The sequence below is a fragment of the Narcine bancroftii genome, chromosome 4 (genome assembly GCF_036971445.1).
Source record: "Narcine bancroftii isolate sNarBan1 chromosome 4, sNarBan1.hap1, whole genome shotgun sequence".
Taxonomy (NCBI): Eukaryota; Metazoa; Chordata; class Chondrichthyes; order Torpediniformes; family Narcinidae; genus Narcine; species Narcine bancroftii.
Genome location: NC_091472.1, coordinates 15,993,149 through 16,012,690, shown reverse-complemented (window position 1 = coordinate 16,012,690; position 19,542 = coordinate 15,993,149). Strand labels below are relative to the sequence as shown.

Genomic DNA, 19,542 nt, shown 5'->3' with positions numbered 1-19,542 from the left:
GGAAGGGATGGGGAAAAAAGAGAAAATCTCACTGCGAATATTAAAAGAGATGCAGCTGTAAATATATTGGTTGATATGGTTCATAGTGTGATAAATAAAGAATTACAAAAAAAATGAGATGCAATGAAGGGTAGATGATCAGTCCATAGGTGGGAAATGGATTGATCATTTCAGTACCAAACTGAAGCTGCTTGCCTTCATTTTAAGCCATGTTGTTTTGAAGTCTTGGGAAATCCGTCAGCTGAAGGCAAGGCCAGAAGTGAATCCAAGAGGTAAATGGTTTTACAATTGATATCAAGAGTCTTCAAAATTACCTGGAAATGCTACCAAGTAAACACTCAAGGAGAGCAAATAAAACTGTACTCTGGAAGCACCTAGTTTACATTGGAAAAAGGGCCAACAGCCAAACTTCTTTTTATAGATGCTGTTATCTGAAATAAAAACAGCTTGTTGGAAGAACTCAGCAAGAATTAATACTCTCCTCCATTTTTCAATACATCTTCCATTAACTACCATTGAAAGCCATCCAAGTAATCTCTCACTCCCTTAATACAGCTACCTCCTTAGTTCAAATGTTTGGATGATAAACGTTACCATCACCGGGTTCAGAGAAGGAGAAAGAAAACATCATAGACCCGGCTGCTCTTCAAGCTATTTCTGGTTTGCTGCAAAAATGTTTTTTTTTACCTCATTAAATATCAGTTCTGCTTTATCCTGATTTTCTTTCCTGAGATAATTATATGCAGGTAATGCACATTTCATAAAATGGGAGAACACGCTTTGAGGTGGAGCCAGAAGTACCTCAATAAAGTAGTTGTGTTCATTTTTGTTTGTTAATTTCCAGAATGTTAACATTTTGCTGGCAGTGCCAACATTTGCTGCTCTTCCCTGAATTCCTCTGAACTGAGGAAGTTGTTTGCATCTGTCTGGAGTCACATATAGACCAGACAAGATAAAGGTTGGCATAGTTCCCTCCCTGATGAACATTAGTAAATGTCTTTTGTGAGGGGTGTCACTAAAAGCCAGAGATAAAATTAGGAAAGGAGGTTTTCTCTTTATCCTGACAATAAAAGAGGCTTTGAGAACCAAACTACTGGTGCTTGGAAAAGCCATGTGCTGATTGGAATTTTCTTGAACAAATTATTACAGAACTCTTTTTTTTACTCCCTCATCCTAAAATTGCTAGTTAGCTAAAAAGATGCTGATTTATTGGAAAAAAAATCTGAAAGATGTTAATTATATAATTTGAAGAGAAAAAACCACTGAACCAACAAGATTCTAAAGTTGGTCCCAAGCTATGTAACAAAGGGAGGTTTTGAAAGTAAAGCAGTTATGTAAAGTATGAGAATTTATCAAAGGCATTTAAGGAGTAAACATTTAATGAACTTGCAAATAACTTTAAAGAACATAAGAATTGACAAGTAAGTGAAGCAACCCCTTCCTTGAGCCTGCAGTGTTGTTCAGTCACAAGGCTTATCTGCTCTTGGCCTCAACCTTCCTGTCTAATCACCATAACCTCTTGTTTTTCATATAGCACAATAATTTATCTCACCTTTGAATATATTCAATGGTTTTTTTTTTACCTCCACAACTTGTTGGGATAGAGAACATGAAGAGATTCACACTCTCCTGCAAGAGCAAACCCTTTTTATGCCTTTTGGTTCCTGGTTCCCTTGAGAGAGAAAATTAGTCTCACAATATCTTCAGAAGCCCCTCAGAATCTAACACATCAGTAAGATCACCTACCATTTTTCTAAACTCCAGTGAGCATAGGACCAACATATTCAGTTATTCTTCATTCGTCAACTCGGTCATTGCAGAAGGAACTCCATCACCCCCGGACACTGGAATCATGGATCAAAAGCAGATCGAAGTTTTGAAAATATGGAAATAAACAATGATATAATTTGTTTTCAAAAGAGCTGTATTGCACTTCACACTTTACACTTGTGTTGACAATGAAGTATGGACAATATAATCCAATAGATGTTTGTAAATATTGATTTTCCAACAACTTCAACCATTTTCATCTCTAACTTCTCCCAGTTCTATTGAGAGATTACTAACCTGAAAACTGAATTCGATTTCTCCCACTGCAAATGTTCCCTGACCCGACTGATATCTCCAGCACTTACTAATTTATTGTTGATTACATTGTGGTGTTTCGAGCTTTAACGAAAACATCAAATCACTTATTCCCTGTTGTACATAGGTAATTAACAAAAGGGGCTGTGAATATATCTTGAAGCATGTTCCAAAAATGCACAGAGAGCAGCGTGGACTTACTCCTAAAGAGGGGATACTGAGGTTTATCAAAGAAGCCTGTCTTTTAGAGGATGTGCCTGTTCATTTCTACCGGCTTCAGAAAGTAAGGAATTTATTTAAATTCAATTCTTTCTTTTTATTCTTTTTCAATCTTTTTATTGATTTTTGAAAAAAATAATATCAGGTGCATAGATGCATATGATATAATGTTCGGGTAGCAGTAAATTAAAATTACAGATAGTAAACAATGATAAAAAAGTCTATAACTAATCTATTTTATGAGCGATTACTATCGAGCTCAGGTGTCAACTACTAATTTCAAAATTAATAGGTTCAGAGGAGAAAAAAAAGGAAATGAAAAATAAAAAAAATAAAGACCAGAAATAATTGAAAAAAGAACCTCAAAGAGGAAAAAAAAATTAGTACTCGTTTTAGTAGTTGAACACCAGATTTTCTCTATCAAACCCGATAACCAATGCGTGGGAGGGACAAAATTTTTCCACAGCAGCAAAATGAGCCGTCTAGCAATCAGGGAAGCAAAAGGAACTACATGGGATTGAGATGGAGTCAAAATTAAGTCCAATAGTCCACTCATTCCAAAAATAGTAAATAAAGGGCTCGGAGACAGATTCTTATTATATCTTATTATTAAGATCTCTTATTAGTAACCTAATAAATTGTTAAACTGGGAGGAGAAATGGTTACTATTAAAATAAATGTTGTGTATTCAAGCTTTAAAAATCAGACTTAGCTAACAGCTAACTCATTTGCTAACCACAGTACTGTTTATGTGTCTACATGTGTGCTGGTGGGTATTCTAGGGTCTGGTATATAGATCTGAAATTGGTAAATCTGAGCTGAAAAAATAAAGTTTGCAAACAGCCTGAGATTTAAGAAATAGAGGAATGAGTTTGATTAAATAATAGAGTCTAATACAGGTTGCAAACCCCTTACCCAAAATGCTTGGGACGAGATGTTTTTCAGTATTTTCAGATTTTGGAACAAAATGGAACTAAGCAGCACAGCAGAATATCTGGATCAGCCAGTTAAACATCAACAACAAACACCGGCAGGATTTTGCAGTGCCAGCATGACGCCACAAGTGGAAAATTCACATGGAATAATGTTTTGTATTACAAATTTGTCTTTGAAAATTTAATTTTGATGAGTTTTAAATAATGTTGTTCTTAAAGATGAGGGAAAACAGGGAAATCCCTGAAATTCATATATTTTAATGCCAGGAGTATTGTAAAAAAGGTGGATGAGCTGAAGGTGTGGATTGATACTTGGAAGTATGATGTGGTAGCGATTAGTGAGACATGGTTGCAGGAGGGATGTGATTGGCAACTGAATATCCCTGGGTTTCGTTGTTTTAGGTGTGATAGAGTCGGAGGGGCAAGAGGAGGTGGGGTTGCATTGTTTGTCAGGGAAAATATTACAGCGGTGCCTAGGAAGGATAGATTAGAGGGCACATCCACGGAGGCTATTTGGGTGGAACTGAGGAGTAGGAAAGGAGAGGTAACACTTGTAGGGGTGTATTATAGACCACCCGGAGGGGACCGAGACCTAGAGGAGCAAATCTGTAGGGAGATAGTAGATATTTGTGATAAGCACAGGGTTGTAATTAATTTTCCACATATAGATTGGGAAACACATTCTGTGAAAGGAATGGATGGGTTAGAGTTTGTGAAATGTGTGCAAGATAGTTTTTTACAACAATATGTAGAGGTGCCGACCAGAGAAGGAGCAGTGTTAGATCTACTGTTGGCAAATGGGATGGGTCAAGTGACGGAGGTTAGTGTTGGCGAGCACTTCGGGTCCAGTGATCATAATGCCATCAGCTTCAATGTCATTATGGAAAGAGAGAAATCAGGGCCAAGGATTGAGGTTTTTGATTGGGGAAAAGCTAGATTTGAGGAGATGCGGAAGGACTTGCAGGGTGTGCATTGGGACAATTTGTTTTATGGGCAGGATGTAGTAGAGAGATGGAAGTCTTTTAAAGATCAGATTTTGAGAGTGCAAAAGCTTTATGTTCCTGTTAGGTTAAAAGGAGGGGCAAAAGGTTTGAGAGAGCCGTGGTTTTCAAGGAATATTGGAAACTTGGTTCGAAGAAAAAGGGAGGCGTACATTAGATATAAGAAGCATGGAGTTAAGGAGATGTTTGAAAGATACATTGAATGTAAGAGGAATCTTAAGAGAGGAATTAGGAAAGCTAAAAGAAGGTACGAGAAAACTATGGCAAGCAGGGTGAAAACTAATCCAAAAGAGTTCTACAAATATGTTAATGGTAAGAGGAAAGCTAGAGACAAAATTGGTCCCTTAGAAAATCAGAGTGGAAAACTGTGCGTGGAACCTAGAGAAATGGGGGAGATATTGAACAGTTTCTTTTCTTCGGTATTCACTAAGGAGAAGGATATTGGGAGATGTGGGATAAAAAAAGCAAATTGGGTAAATATGGGGAATATAGAGATTACAAAAGGTGTAGTTTTAAGGCTTTTGAAGAATATAAAGGTGGATAAGTCTCCGGGACCAGACGGGATCTTCCCCAGGACATTGAGAGAAGTGAAGGAGGAAATAGCAGAGGCTCTGGCGGTAATTTTTCAAATGTCATTAGATATGGGGATAGTGCCGGAGGATTGGCGCATTGCGCATGTGGTTCCGTTATTTAAAAAGGGTTCAAGGAGGAAGCCTGGCAACTATCGGCCTGTAAGTTTGACGTCTGTGGTAGGTAAATTAATGGAGAAAATTCTTAGAGATAGTACTTATAAACATCTGGATAGACAGGGTCTGATCAGGAGCACTCAACATGGATTTGTGGGAGGAAGGTCATGTTTGAAGAGGTGACTAGGAATGTGGATGAGGGTAGCGCAGTGGATGTTGTCTACATGGACTTCAGTAAGGCCTTTGATAAGGTACCACATGGAAGGTTAGTTAGGAAGGTGCAGTCTTTAGGTATAAATTTTGAGATAGTCAAATGGATTGAACATTGGCTGAAAGGGAGAGGCCAGAGAGTGGTAGTGGATAATTGTCTGTCAGGTTGGAGGCCGGTGACCAGTGGTGTGCCTCAAGGATCTGTATTGGGCCCATTGTTGTTCGTTATATACATTAATGATCTAGATGATGGGGTGGTGAATTGGATTAGTAAATATGCAGACGATACTAAGATAGGTGGAATAGTGGATAATGAAGAAGGTTTTCAAGGATTGCAGAGGGATTTGGGCTGCTTAGAAAAGTGGGCTGAAAAATGGCAGATGGAATTTAATGCTGATAAGTGTGAGGTGCTTCATTTTGGTAAGAAGAATCAGAATAGGACATATGTGGTAAATGGGAGAGCATTGAGGAATACAGAAGAGCAGAAAGATTTAGGAGTGACGGTACATCATTCCCTGAAAGTAGAAACTCACGTGAATAGGGTGGTGAAGAAGGCTTTTAGTATGCTGGCCTTTATCAATCATTGCATGGAATATAGGATTTGGGAGGTGATGTTGAGATTGTATAAGACGTTGGTGCGGCCTAATTTGGAGTTCTGTGTGCAGTTCTGGTCGCCTAATTATAGGAAGGATATAAACAGAGTGGAGAGAGTGCAGAGAAGGTTTACCAGAATGTTGCCTGGGTTTAAGCATCTGGAGTATGGGGAGAGATTGGACAGATTGGGTCTTTATTCTTTGGAGCGTAGAAGGTTGAGAGGGGATTTGATAGAAGTATTTAAGATTATGAAAGGGATAGACAGAATGGATGTGGATAGACTATTTCCGTTAAGAGGAGGAAAGTTTAAAACAAGAGGACATGAGTTAAGAATTAAGGGGCAGAGGTTTAGAGGTAACATGAGGGGGAACTTCTTTACTCAGAGAGTGGTAGCTGTGTGGAATGATCTTCCGGGAGAAATAGTGGCGGCGGAGTCAATTGTATTATTTAAGAAAAGGTTGGACAGGTATATGGATGAGAAGAAGATGGAGGGTTATGGGCATTGTGCAGGGAGGTGGGATTAGAAAGGGGTGTTTGGTTCGGTGCGGACTAGAAGGGCCTAATGGCCTGTTTCCGTGCTGTAATTGTTATGTTATGTTATGTTATAAACAGCATGCATTGTTAAAACTGCAATGTTGGATGGCACATGAGAACAGCCTGATGACTGTCAATCTTGGGTGGTTTGCTCAATAAATTACAATTGGCCTGGAGTTACCTGGGAAGCCACTGTCATAATAACTGTCAAGAAAAAATACATCTATTCGTCAACCCTGTAGTCCTCTTCTCAGTATCATCTGGCAGTGATAAGAAAGCTGGAGGAGATCGCTTCAGCCTACGTGTCTGAGCCGAATATTATGCCCATGTTAAACTAAAACTTCTTGCACATGATACAAATACTGTATTCCCTGCAGAGTCATTAATCCATCTAGAAGCCTCTTAAATGCCACTTAAGCACCTGCTTCCTGGCAGCCAATTCCATGCACCTACCACTTTTTGTTGAAAGGAAATTGCCCCACACACATCCTTTCAACTCCCCATCTTAAATGCATGACCACGAGTCTGTGACATTTAATATTGAAGAGGGGATTCTGGCTGATACCCCTCTCATAATTTTATCCATTAATTTACAGTAAGTCATTAATGAAAAAATGGGTGAAACCTAAAAAACACCAGAAAATCCTTCATAATTCAGCACTAGTTGAAATGAAATACCCATATCATGTCTCTTTCTACAAATCCATTTCCAAAATAGTCTTAAGTCTTGGCTCGTTAATAGTAATCAGTACCTGGAGTCAGGATTCTTTCCCCTTGGTTCTAAATAACTAACAACTCGTCCTCAGTCTTCAGAGAAAACAGTCAAATGTTGTACAACCTATCTTTATGGATAATACATTCCAATCCAAGCAATATTCTGGTGAACTGCTTCTGCACCTCCAGAGTCTCCACATCTTGCTTTAGTGTGGTGACCAGAACAGTACACAATAGTGGCCAGCTATTATATTCGCAATGAATCAGTTCTATATCTTTAAAAAGTAAATACCATTTTATTTTGGCTCATACAAACTGTTGTATTACAGGACAAGAAGGAAGAGCATCCCTCAGTGGTTCTTGGGCTCACTTTGAAAGGCATGCATATCTATCAGGTACGTATAAGGTTGTTGATAAAATAATGTATGGGGCTGATTAATGTTAAGCATTCAGTTGCATCTAGAATTCCTCCAATAATCTATTTCATAGATGTTCATGAAATTGTATTTATTAATTATTGTATTCTTCCCATTTGGACTGTGTTTATAGGAACTTCATAATACCCGGCAATTATTGTACGACTTTCCCTGGTCAAATATTGGCAAGCTTACTTTTCTGGTAAGTGGAGGAATGCGGTCTTACCAGTGTTGGATCTTGTAAAGCTAGTTTAATCAGCAAACAGCCCTTGAGAGAATGCCCTGCTTTTGCAATGTCTATTGCTGTAGATCCAAAATATTGCTGTTTTTTAAAAAAACTGCCAGTGTTTTTACCCTTGTGATAAGAGTATCCTGTGTATTATAATATATGCCATATTTTTATTCCTTTTATTTAAATTTAATTTTGGTATTGGTATTTCTTTCACCCTTAAAATGTCTGAAGAAACAAAGATAAAGGAAAATTGTTTTCTGAATGATCCAATTTTAGTCGCTGAGATTATCTTACAGTTAAATGTGTCCAATCATTTATACATTTTCTTCATTAAACCATAACAGCACAGCACTGGATTATTATCACCCTTAAATCAGTTCAATCAAATAGAAATAGGTATGTTGTTTCCATTGGTGCGGGAGCTAGAACGAGGGGACATTGCCTCAAGATTCAGGGTAGTAGATTTAGGGTGGACATGAGGAGGAACTGCTTTACCCAGAGGGTGGCAAATCTGTGGAAGCTACCTTAGTAAATATATTTAAGACAAGGTAGGATAGATTTTTACTGTAAGGGGATTAACAAAAAGATTTAAAATTTATTGCCCCAGTACATACATCACTGGCTGATGAAAGAAAACTGAGGTCCTCCATCAGCCGGCTCCCCACCATGACTACCAGCCCCCCCAACATCTCCATCGGGCACACAAAACTCAAAACGGTCAACCAGTTTACCTATCTCGGCTGCACCATTTCATCAGATGCAAGGATCGACAACGAGATAGACAACAGACTCGCCAAGGCAAATAGCGCCTTTGGAAGACTACACAAAAGAGTCTGGAAAAACAACCAACTGAAAAACCTCACAAAGATTAGCGTATACAGAGCCGTTGTCATACCCACACTCCTGTTCGGCTCCGAATCATGGGTTCTTTACCGGCATCACCTACGGCTCCTAGAATGCTTCTACCAGCGTTGTCTCCGCTCCATCCTCAACATTCATTGGAGCGACTTCATCTCCAACATCGAAGTACTCGAGATGGCAGAGGCCGATAGTATCGAATCCACGCTGCTGAAGATCCAACTGCGCTGGGTAGGTCACGTCTCCAGAATGGAGGACCATCGCCTTCCCAAGATCGTGTTCTATGGCGAGCTCTCCACTGGCCACCGAGACAGAGGTGTACCAAAGAAGAGGTACAAGGACTGCCTAAAGAAAGCTCTTGGTGCCTGCCACATTGACCACCGCCAGTGGGCTGATCTCGCCTCCAACCGTGCATCTTGGCATCTCACAGTTCGGCGGGCAGCAACCTCCTTTGAAGAAGACCGCAGAGCCCACCTCACTGACAAAAGACAAAGGAGGAAAAACCCAACACCCAACCCCAACCCACCAATTTTCCCTTGCAACCGCTGCAACCGTGCCTGCCTGTCCCGCATCGGACTTATCAGCCACAAACGAGCCTGCAACTGACGTGGACTTTACCCCTACATAAATCTTTGTCCGCGAAGCCAAGCCAAAGAGGGAAAACATGCATCACATACAACCCTGAGATTCTTTTTCCTGTGGGTGAGCCAGAATTGATAGTGCAAAAAAACTGTCCAGTGTATACATGTAAACAATAAAGAAGTATAAAAAAGGAAGAGGCAGGTAGGTGGAGATGAGCCTATCATCAGATCAGCCCTGATCACATTGAATGGCGGAACTGGCTCGACGGGCTGGATGGCCGAATCCTGCTCCTACTTCTTAATGTTCTTAAATCGCAAATCAGATTGGCTCAATGAGAAAGGGTCTCCGTCAGAGGGGGAGGAGGCATCTTCAGGCTTACCCTCCCCACAAACAAGGTGCTGTGCCCCCCCCCATATAGTCGCAGCCATCCCTAGCTGTCAAACCCACCCCCATTCCCTCCTGCGTCAGTAGCGTCTAGGTGGATGCACACTAGCGACTCTCCACCCTCCCCTGCCACGTCTCTAGCATGTGTCAAGCATCAGTAGTGTCTGGTGACACCTGACGCAATAAAAAGAGTGTCCTTGTGTCCCCCGCTGGAGGGGGTAACCTGTCGACAGGTGGTCCTTGCTAGCATCCCCGCCCCCCTCACCACTAACAAACGTTCTGGTGCCGACAATGTCACAGATGATGCAAAGTGGAGTGCAGCATGTGTTACACTAGGTACAGTGTGTCACAGGACTGGCAATCCAGACAAACAAGCTAATGATCAAGAGATATGAGCTTAAACTGACATAGCTAAGGAATTTAAATTCAGTCATATAATAAATCTGGAATAAAGAGATTTGTGATGCCCATGGTGGCTAGATTGGAAGAAGGGCCCATCCATTCAATTAATATCTTTTGGGGAAGAAAATCAGCTGTTCTTGCCCATCCTGGTCTATATGTGACTGTGGCACAGAGTAATTTCAGCATTTCTTTATCTCTGAAACTGGCGCAATCATTTGAAATCCAATGTACCATTGACATTGGAGATGGTTAGGCCTGGGGAATAAATATTGGCAGTTATATATTTACGATAGTGATGAGGTTCTTGAATGTGTGAGCTCCACTCTTTTAGGAAAATGAAGAGTGATTAGTACCAGTGGGTTATGGAAAGACTTTGAAAGCAGGGTTCAGTCTTACAGCAAAGTATACTCCTCCATCTGTGTTGTAGCTCCAGAATTAATAGACAGTCCTTTTGTTCCTGGTTAATGTGGGTGATTTTATTGAAAGCAAAGGTTAGACCCTTGGTGTGAATGATCTATGTGTGTGTGCTGCGTATACCACTGGCCACTTGCGAACATCGCTTTGGTCGTTGCAAAGTCTTGCTACGTGCATGTATAAATTGCTCACGTACATACTGGGACATGAATGAATTTAAACACTATATTTATCAATGAGCAGTCCTTCTTTGGGCTGGAGGGATTCCAGGGGTTGGGGGGGAAATACAGCTGAAGATGTTTTGGCTAGAAACAGCGCCTTGAGGTACTCTGGCAGCAACGTTATGGGGATAACCAGTTTCCAACTAACTGCTGTTCTCCTAAAATAGGGGATAAAGATGTGGTAGTGTGAGTGAAGAGGTTAAGACAGAATAAATAAATATGTGTATTTGATGAGGAGTTGATGAAGCGCTAGGCAACTATTTAGTAATTTAGATTTTGCTCCTTGACTCGTAGAAGAACTTGGCAGGATTCTCTAAAACAGCAATTACTTGGACAGATCTGTCACTTTAAATATTATGTTGTAAATATAAATGAAATTGAATGGGTGTACCTAAAAGAGACTGAACAGGTTAAAGAGGTTTTTGTGTTTAAGACCACAAGACATAGGAGCAGAAATAGGCCATTCGAGCCCATCGAGCCTACTCCATCATTTAATCATTAGCTGGTCCATTTTCCAACTCAGACCCACTGCCTGGCCTTCTCCCCAAAACCTTTGATTCCCTTGCTAATCAAAAACGTATCAATCTCTGCCTGAAATACACCCATTGACCTGGCCTCCACAACTGTCTGTGGCAACAAATTCTCTGCATCTCTGTTCAAAGCGGATGCCTTTCAGTCCTGAACTTGTTCCCTCTTATCCTAGACTCTCCCAACTTGAGACACAACCATTCTACATCTATACTGGTCTTGCCTTTCAACATTCAAAATGTTTCAATGAGATCCCCCTTCATTCTCCTAAAATCAAATGATACAGGCCAAGATCTGTCTAACGCTCCCCATGTGATAACCCCCTTTCATTCCTGGAATCATCTTTGTGAACCTCCTCTGAATCTTCTCCAACGTCAATCAGCACATCCTTTCTTAAATGAGGTGCCCAAAACTGCTCTCAATACTTCAAGTGAGGTCTCACCGATGCCCTATAAAGCCTCAACATCACATCTCTGCTATTTTATTCTATTCCTTTTGAAATGAATGGCAGCATTGCATTTGCCTTCACCACCACCGACTCAACCTGCTAGTTTACCTTCACGCTATTCTGCACAAGAACTCCTGGGTCCCTTTGCATTAACAATTAAATTAAGCATCTCGATTATACAACGATCCAAATATATATAAGAAATATTCTTAAAACATAAAGTATATTCAAAACTCAAAAGCACATTCTTAATAGTGTATCAACACACCATTGTGAAAAAAAACTCAGTCAAGGGGAGAAGAAAAGAAACAGAGGAAGGACATAACTTTTCAAAGAAGTTATAAAATTTCCATTCTTAAAAAGGGAGGAATTTACAATTAATTTCCCCTTTTTCACCTTCTTTAACGTAATCGATATTTACAATTCTCAATTAATCAAATCAATTATATATCAAGAAAGAAAAACAACCCTTATAAATCTAAACCCCCTACCTCTAAAGAACGTTATTCAAAAAAAATTACATGGAAATCGAATGACATCAGATTTTTTAATTTGCTTAAATTCCAGATAACGGGTTTTCACTGTACACAACATCCACTACATCTCCTTTATCTAGCCTGCTTGTCACTTCTTCAAAGTTATCACTTGCACATCCATTTATTACAGGGTAAGAAATTTGAGATCCAGCCGGATGGTCTACCCTCTGCTCGGAAGCTGATCTATTATACAAGCTGTCCGTTCCATTCCAAGCATTTGCTGCAACTCCTCAGCAATAGCCACCGACTCTCTATGAACATTCAACCTATGCTCAAGCAGATCCGGAAAATGGAAGAAACAGAAGGTGAGAACAGTAAAATAAACAATTTAGGAGTGTGGAGAAGGACACATTTAAGATTTAAAATGCCGAGAGTTCCCTTTACAAAACTGTTAATTGAAATTGAAGCAGCCTGGATTCTGTGTAAATGCTTTCAATGACCTCCCTTATTGAATAAACTTATTCTGCTTTCATTCGATGGATGTGGCAAGGTGTTGTGTCCTTCTTGCATCTATTCCGGGAATAGATCTTTCATTTGTGAAGTAACTTTATGCACAAATGAAATACTCTGCTTTTCTTATCCATTGCAATTTTAAAAAATTAACATCCTGGTCAAGAAGAATTTTAGGTCATTCTGCATATATTTAAGATGTCAAATATTGAGTCATAGATTCACTGAGTTTTACAGCATGGAAACAGACTTTTTATCCAACAGTTCTATGCCGACCAAGTTGTCTCCCCAATCCTGGTCCATTTTGCCTATTCATTCATTGTGGACCATTGGGCACATGCTAGATCTGAAGCAACCACCACATTATTACTGAACGGATCGAAGACGTAGAGCGCTTCAGCACGGAAACGGTTTCTTCGGCCTAATGTGTCCAGACTGTCCCATTTGCCTGCATTTGATCTGTTTCCCTCCAAACCTTACCTATCCACATTCTAGTCTGAATGTCTTTTGAACATTGCAATTGTACCCACCTCTGTCACCTCATCTCATTCCACATATCTATCACCCTCTGTGTGAAAAAGGTGCCCATTGGGTCCCTTTTTAATTTCCTCTCACAAATCTATGTCTCTAGATTGAAACTCCCTTATCCTGGGGGAAAAATGATGGCTTCTTTATCTTATCTATGCCTCTCTCATGATTCTATATATCTCTATATTGTCATCCCTCATACTGCTACACTCCAGGAAAAAAAGTCATGCTCAATTTCCTTCTAACTCAAGCCCTCCAGTCGTGGCAATATTCTTGTGAATCTTATCTGCCCTCCTTCCAGTTTAATGATGTCTTTCCAATATCGGTGTGACCAAAATACTGCGGTCTCACTAACGTCTTATACAGTGGTAACTGCGGAGTTTTCCCTGCTCCTGTTCTTATAAAAGCAGGTGTACCAAATGCCTTTTCCACCATGCTATCCTTCTATCCTGACTTCCTCATTGTGGTAACTTGGAAATTAGCAGACATGTACTTTGGGTCTGTGAGAGATACAGCAATCAAACTCAAGATAAAAATAAAAAAATGTTGGATACACTCAGTGAGTTAGAGATGTTTCCACTAATTTTATTTCAGATTTACAACATCTGCAGATTTTTATTACATACAGATAAATTGTTTTCTGCAATAGTCAAGTAAACCACCATCAGGAGGAGTGCCTGATAAAGCAGTTACCCACTTGTCATCCATCATTTGTGGATACTGAATAATACTTTTGTCTTATGTCTCCTGTATTATGCACACATTTTTGTATGCAGCAGTTGCAGTGCAGAGTCTTAGAAAGATACAGCCCAGAAAGAGGCCTTTCAGCCCACTGAGTCTGCTCCATTAGTGCTCCATTTTTGCACTAATCCTAAGGACGACACTGTCCTTATTCTAATATATCTTAATTTCAAGAGTATCATATTCCAAAGCATGAGCTGCGATATCCCAAATTTCTATCTCTTTAATCCAACAAATCAAACAGTGGCTGTTACTTTATGTAGTTTTCTTCTTTGGCTTGGCTTCGTGACGAAGATTTATGGAGGGGTAATGTCCACGTCAGCTGCAGGCTCGTTTGTGGCTGACAAGTCCGATGCGGGACAGGCAGACACGGTTGCAGTGTATGTCATTTTAATTTGTTGATAAAACTAATAAACATTTTGCATAGCTTCACAAGACTTTCATAACAATAAATAACAAAGCATTTACTGTGTAAAGATACAAAGATATATAGAGATAAAAATACTTAGAGATACAAAAATTCAAAGAAAAATTTTTCTCATGCTCACGCTTCCTTCACATCTTGTACAATGAAGAGAAAGCCATTAGCCTGGGTGGATATTAGACATATTACATCACAGTAACACTACAAACAATAGTTCTCTTAAAGAGACAGACACAAAATTAACTAAGAATCAAAAACACAAGATTTTAACCTTTTACATATCCTACCCTAACCTATCTTACTCTCCACACATTTCCACTGCACTCACTCACCTCAGATCCTACCTTTTATTTCTGCATCCACAGTAGCAGAAACAAATTCTTCTTAACATTGGCCAATTAACCTGCCAGCTCACATGTTTTTTGGGAATAGGGAGGAAATGGTCACAGAGAACATGCACACTCTGAGCATTCAGCGCTGAAAGTGAAGCTTGAACCCAGATCACTGGCATTGTGAGACAACAGCTCCATTAGTTGCACCACTGTGCCAAGGCTTTTGGGCTATTCAACTATTCTATTACATGGCATGGCAGAGAGCTTTAGGGCAGACTGGGCAGCAGGAAATAATCAGGGCTGAGAGCCACTGCAAGGTCCAATTAAAAGGGTTTTCATGGGAATGGATTGGTCTCAAGGTTTTTTGGAAAATGAAAATGGGAATATTTGCTGAATGAAAGACAGCAGGATTAATTTTAATAAATTCAGAACAAAATTGATATGCTACATATTAATGTACTTTCTGGAAACATTGCAAAGGTATAAGAACTCAGAAGTCAGGCGGCATCCATGAGTAGAAAAGGTCAGTCAACATTTCAGGTCTTGATAAAGTGTCCCAGTGCAAAACCTTGACTTTATACCCATGGATGCTGCCTGACCTGCTGAGACCTCCAGCTGCATATTAGTTGCTCAAGTTTCCAGTGTCCATGGTTTTAGTGCTTCTCTAATGCATTTGGGTTGTACATCCTCATCCAGGTTTGGTCTTTGGAAATGGTGCCACTTTGAGTGTCCCTGATTGATTGGGTGGCTGCTGCCACCTCGTGGTTGGAATGTGAATTGCTTGTTTCTGCCTGTGTGAACGGCAAATACAGAAATGCAAAATCCCAGATGCTACAATTTTGAGCAAACGAAATAGTTTCTGGAGGAACTTAATATGTTGAACACCATCCATGAGTAGAAATGACCAGTCAACATCTCAGTTCTAGACTATTTATCAAAAATAACTGGAAAGGGGTAATATTATGTACATAAAGGGGGAAAGAAGCTGGGGTGGGGATCCAGAGGTGAAAGAAATAGGACAGAATGCGCAAAACAGATAGAGGGAGAGACCACTAGGAAAGGGATGGGAGAAAAGTTAGAGGGGTGAGTATGTGAATTCAGGAATGGGTAAAGAAGAGATGGAAACAGTGGAACCAAATGGAAAAATTAGAAAAATCAATGTTCATGCCATTAGATTTAATGCAGTCCAGGAAGAATATGATGCATTGTTCTTCAAGTTTATGTTTGGCCTCAACCTGACAATAGATGAAGCAAAAACAGACATATTGTAGGAATGGTTAGGTGAGCTAACATGATTAGCTGTAGACACCTTAAGTTTAGAACTAAAAAAAGTGCAGGTTGTTCAATGAAGTGGTCACCCAATCTGCATTAGGTCTCACCAATGTAGAAGAGATCCACAAATACATCTCCCAGGGCCACAAACAGACCTTCCAGATGATGCAGAGGTTTACATGCACATTGTCCAACCTAATCTGCATTCGATGTGACCTCCTCTACATGGAGCATGGATTAGGATAAGCTCTGTTCATGAGTTTCCAGTAGCCAATCATTTTAACTCCCCAACCATTCCTACAACAATTTGTCTGTTCTTGACTCATCCATTGTCAGAGTGAGGGCAATCATAAAGTTGAGGAACAATACATTATATGCCTTAAATGTAGCTAACTCCAACCTCTATCTAGTTCTACAATTTCCATCTCTTCTTTACCCATTTCTGTATTCATATTTTTACCCCTCTCTAACTTTTCTCCCCCACCGCCCCCGCACATTTCCTAGTGGTAAAAATGGAGAAACTCAGCAGATTAAACAGTACCCTTTGTATAGCAAAGGTAAAAATGCATAACTGATGTTTCAGGCTTGAGCCCTTCATCAAGGTATGGAAAAATGTCAGCAGGCATCCAAACAAAAGAGTGGGGAGGGGGAGGCACAGATCATAGGTGGAGAAGGGAGGGAAGGGACAGCAGCGATCAAGGGGAGTAGGGATGGCTGGGTGAACAGAGAGGGAAAGGGAGGAGAGGTGGGAAGGGAAAGGGAGAGGGTAGGAAGGTGGGGGAGAGGAGAGCAGGTTAGCAGAAACCAGAAAAGTCAATGTTAATACCATCTGGCTGGAGAGGGCCCAGATGGAAAATCAGGTTTTGTTCCTCCAATTTGTGGGTGATCTTGGTGGGTTAGTACATAAGCCCATGGACAAGTGAGTATGGGAGTGTGACACAGAACTGAAATGGTTGGCTACTGGGAGGTCTCTGTCACTGGTGCAGACAGAGCGAAGCAATTTCCAAATCTGCGCCCAGTCTCTCCGATGTAGAGAAGGACACAACCGGAGCACCAGATGCGGTTCCTGCAAATACACAAGTGCTTCACTTGAAAGGCTTTTTGGGCCCCTGGACTGTTGTGAGGGAGGAGGTGTGGGCGGAAGTGTGGCACCTCCTGCAGCCACAGGGGAAGGTGCTGGGGGGGGGAGGGGGGAGAGGCAATTGGTGGGGAGGGATGGGTGCACGAGGGAGATCACTTCATGGTGTCTCTTTCTTTGTCTCTCTCTGCCTCTTACACTTTCTGTCCTGTCCTTTCACCTCTGGTTCTCTCTCCCAGCTTCTTTTGTCTTTTTGTATGTAATTATCTTCTTGTGCCCTTTAGTTTTGATTTAGGGTCCAGACCAGAAACTCAGAATGTCCATTTCTGCCCATGGTTGCTGTCTCCAGGAATTCTTTGTTTACTTAAGAAGCAAATTCATTTATTTCCCAGATTATAACATGAATTCCTTTCATTCACAGAATTTTTCGATCTCTAATAAATTTATTGATGTATGAATGCTAATGGTAGCTTTATATACCTTGTTTTCATGAGAAACTAGCACCGATTATGTTTATGAATAAGAAGGAAACTACCTCATTCAGCAATCCTCCTTTCAAAACATGGAGTTGGGGCATATAAACTCCCAAGTTTGTCAACTTGTATTTTTAATCATCTTGGACAGTGAAAAATATAACTAATTTATTGTACATTTCTTTTGGGAAATATGGATTGTGCATTGATATAGTAACAATTCTTCAACATGTACCAACAGACAAAAAGCATTATAGAGAATCATACATCAGTGATGCCTTTGAGATGGATCTAGAGCGACTAGATGCACATTCTTTCGGCAGTGAGAGCAGCCAAGGGAGTGGAAGGAACAAACAGCTCTCCCGCCAGTCAACGGTCAGTCATGGCAGTTCGCATACCTCTGGAATTGAAGCCGACTCAAGATATAGAATGTCTGCAGAAATGGCAGTGGATGAACCATTGTTCATCGAATCAGTTAAATCCTGTAGTTCAATAATGAGTCGTGGAAGTTCTCATACATCAGGAATTGGAAGCAGTAGCAAAGATCGGACAGAGAATAATGGTAAGGATATTGGTGAAATCCTTTAAGTTGCAGGTCGATTCACCTAATCACTCAACATTACGATAGCAATTTGTGTAAAAGTTCCCACAACTCCGTCTGGATCATAATATTCATATTAAACTTTGAAGCTATGATTTAACTCCCAAAGTACTCAGATGCAAAATCTCTTATTCTGAACATAATTCAATAACATAGAATTTCTATTCCCTACTGCAGAAGATTCACTCGAGATATTTCAGTCAAACAAGCTGATTGAAGGTGAATCTGTTGATTATCCCTTCTTAGAACAGGATTATCAGCAAGGTGAGCTGAAAGTTACATTTTGGTGCTTGCACTTTGATACGGAAAGAAACTGGTCTCAAGGTTCATATATTAAGTGGGTGAAAATTAATTCTCAAACCATTGTTCGGAGGTTTGGGCTCTTGCAAGAGTGGGAGTCTGGCACGTGATGGAGTCCAAGCAGTGGACTGACAGCGCGAGGCTGGGTGGTTTCTTTTTCTATCTCCAAGTCAGCAGGTCAGCTCGCATTTTCGACCATGGAAACTGAACTGTTGAATTATTAAACTTAATGTTTGAACCAAATAGTTAAAAATTGAACTTATTGTTTGTACAATCCACAAACGACCTCAGTGGTGACCCTGATGATCCAAAATGGTCTCTTTTGGATTGCAAAATGCTGCAAGGAACAATTTAGATCTACAGAACACAGTTACACTCAAACCGCCCACCTTCTGGACATCACAACCACAAGTGAACAAGCCGAAGCCCAATTCCACATATCTCAGATACCTGCCAATGCCACAAAGTATGTAGTCAGTGCGCTGGACCAGGAAACCGCCGGGAATAAAGTTGGTGTCTAAAGAATGGTGCTTTTGTGGTTGGGAGTTATTGTAGCATTGTTATCCTGGGAGTTATTGTAGCTTTGTTATCCTGGGAGTTATTGTAGCATTGTTATCCTGGGAGTTATTGTAGCATTGTTACCCTGGGAGTTATTGCAGCATTGTTATCCTGGGAGTTATTGTAGCTTTGTTATCCTGGGAGTTATTGTAGCATTGTTATCCTGGGAGTTATTGTAGCATTGTTATCCTGGGAGTTATTGTAGCTTTGTTATCCTGGGAGTTATTGTAGCATTGTTATCCTGAGCAGGAAAGGGCTTTGGCAAATACTAGAGCGCATCGGATTCCCCCAAAGTTCCTCAACATGATTATCCAACTGCACGAAAACCAACAAGGTCGGGTCAGATACAGCAATGAGCTCTCTGAACCCTTCTCCATTAACAATGGCGTGAAGCAAGGCTGTGTTCTTGCACCAACCCTCTTTTCAATTTTCTTCAGCATGATGCTGAACCAAGCCATGAAAGACCCCAACAATGAAGATGATGTTTACATCCGGTACCGCACGGATGGCAGTCTCTTCAAACTGAGGCGCCTGCAAGCTCACACCAAGACACAAGAGAAACTTGTCCGTGAACTACTCTTTGCAGATGATGCCGCTTTAGTTGCCCATTCAGAGCCAGCTCTTCAGCGCTTGACGTCCTGCTTTGCGGAAACTGCCAAAATGTTTGGCCTGGAAGTCAGCCTGAAGAAAACTGAGGTCCTCCATCAGCCAACTCCCCACCATGACTACCAGCCCCCCCACATCTCCATCGGGCACACAAAACTCAAAACGGTCAACCAGTTTACC

At 40.6% G+C, this 19,542-nt stretch overlaps 1 protein-coding gene across 4 annotated transcripts in view; it reads left to right on the top strand.

Annotated features, from left to right (window-relative positions):
- Window positions 1-19,542, top strand: part of LOC138760348 (FERM domain-containing protein 6-like) — a 114,889-nt gene that overhangs the window by 76,312 nt on the left and 19,035 nt on the right. For 3 of the 4 annotated variants that reach the window (XM_069930818.1, XM_069930820.1, XM_069930817.1), the window contains exons 7-12: window positions 2,213-2,368; window positions 7,308-7,373; window positions 7,528-7,596; window positions 12,130-12,304; window positions 17,539-17,859; window positions 18,076-18,162. In XM_069930818.1, the coding sequence (XP_069786919.1) occupies window positions 2,213-2,368; window positions 7,308-7,373; window positions 7,528-7,596; window positions 12,130-12,304; window positions 17,539-17,859; window positions 18,076-18,162 (874 nt within the window). The remainder of the gene's footprint in view (window positions 1-2,212; window positions 2,369-7,307; window positions 7,374-7,527; window positions 7,597-12,129; window positions 12,305-17,538; window positions 17,860-18,075; window positions 18,163-19,542) is intronic. The other variant, XM_069930819.1, reaches the window with a different exon arrangement.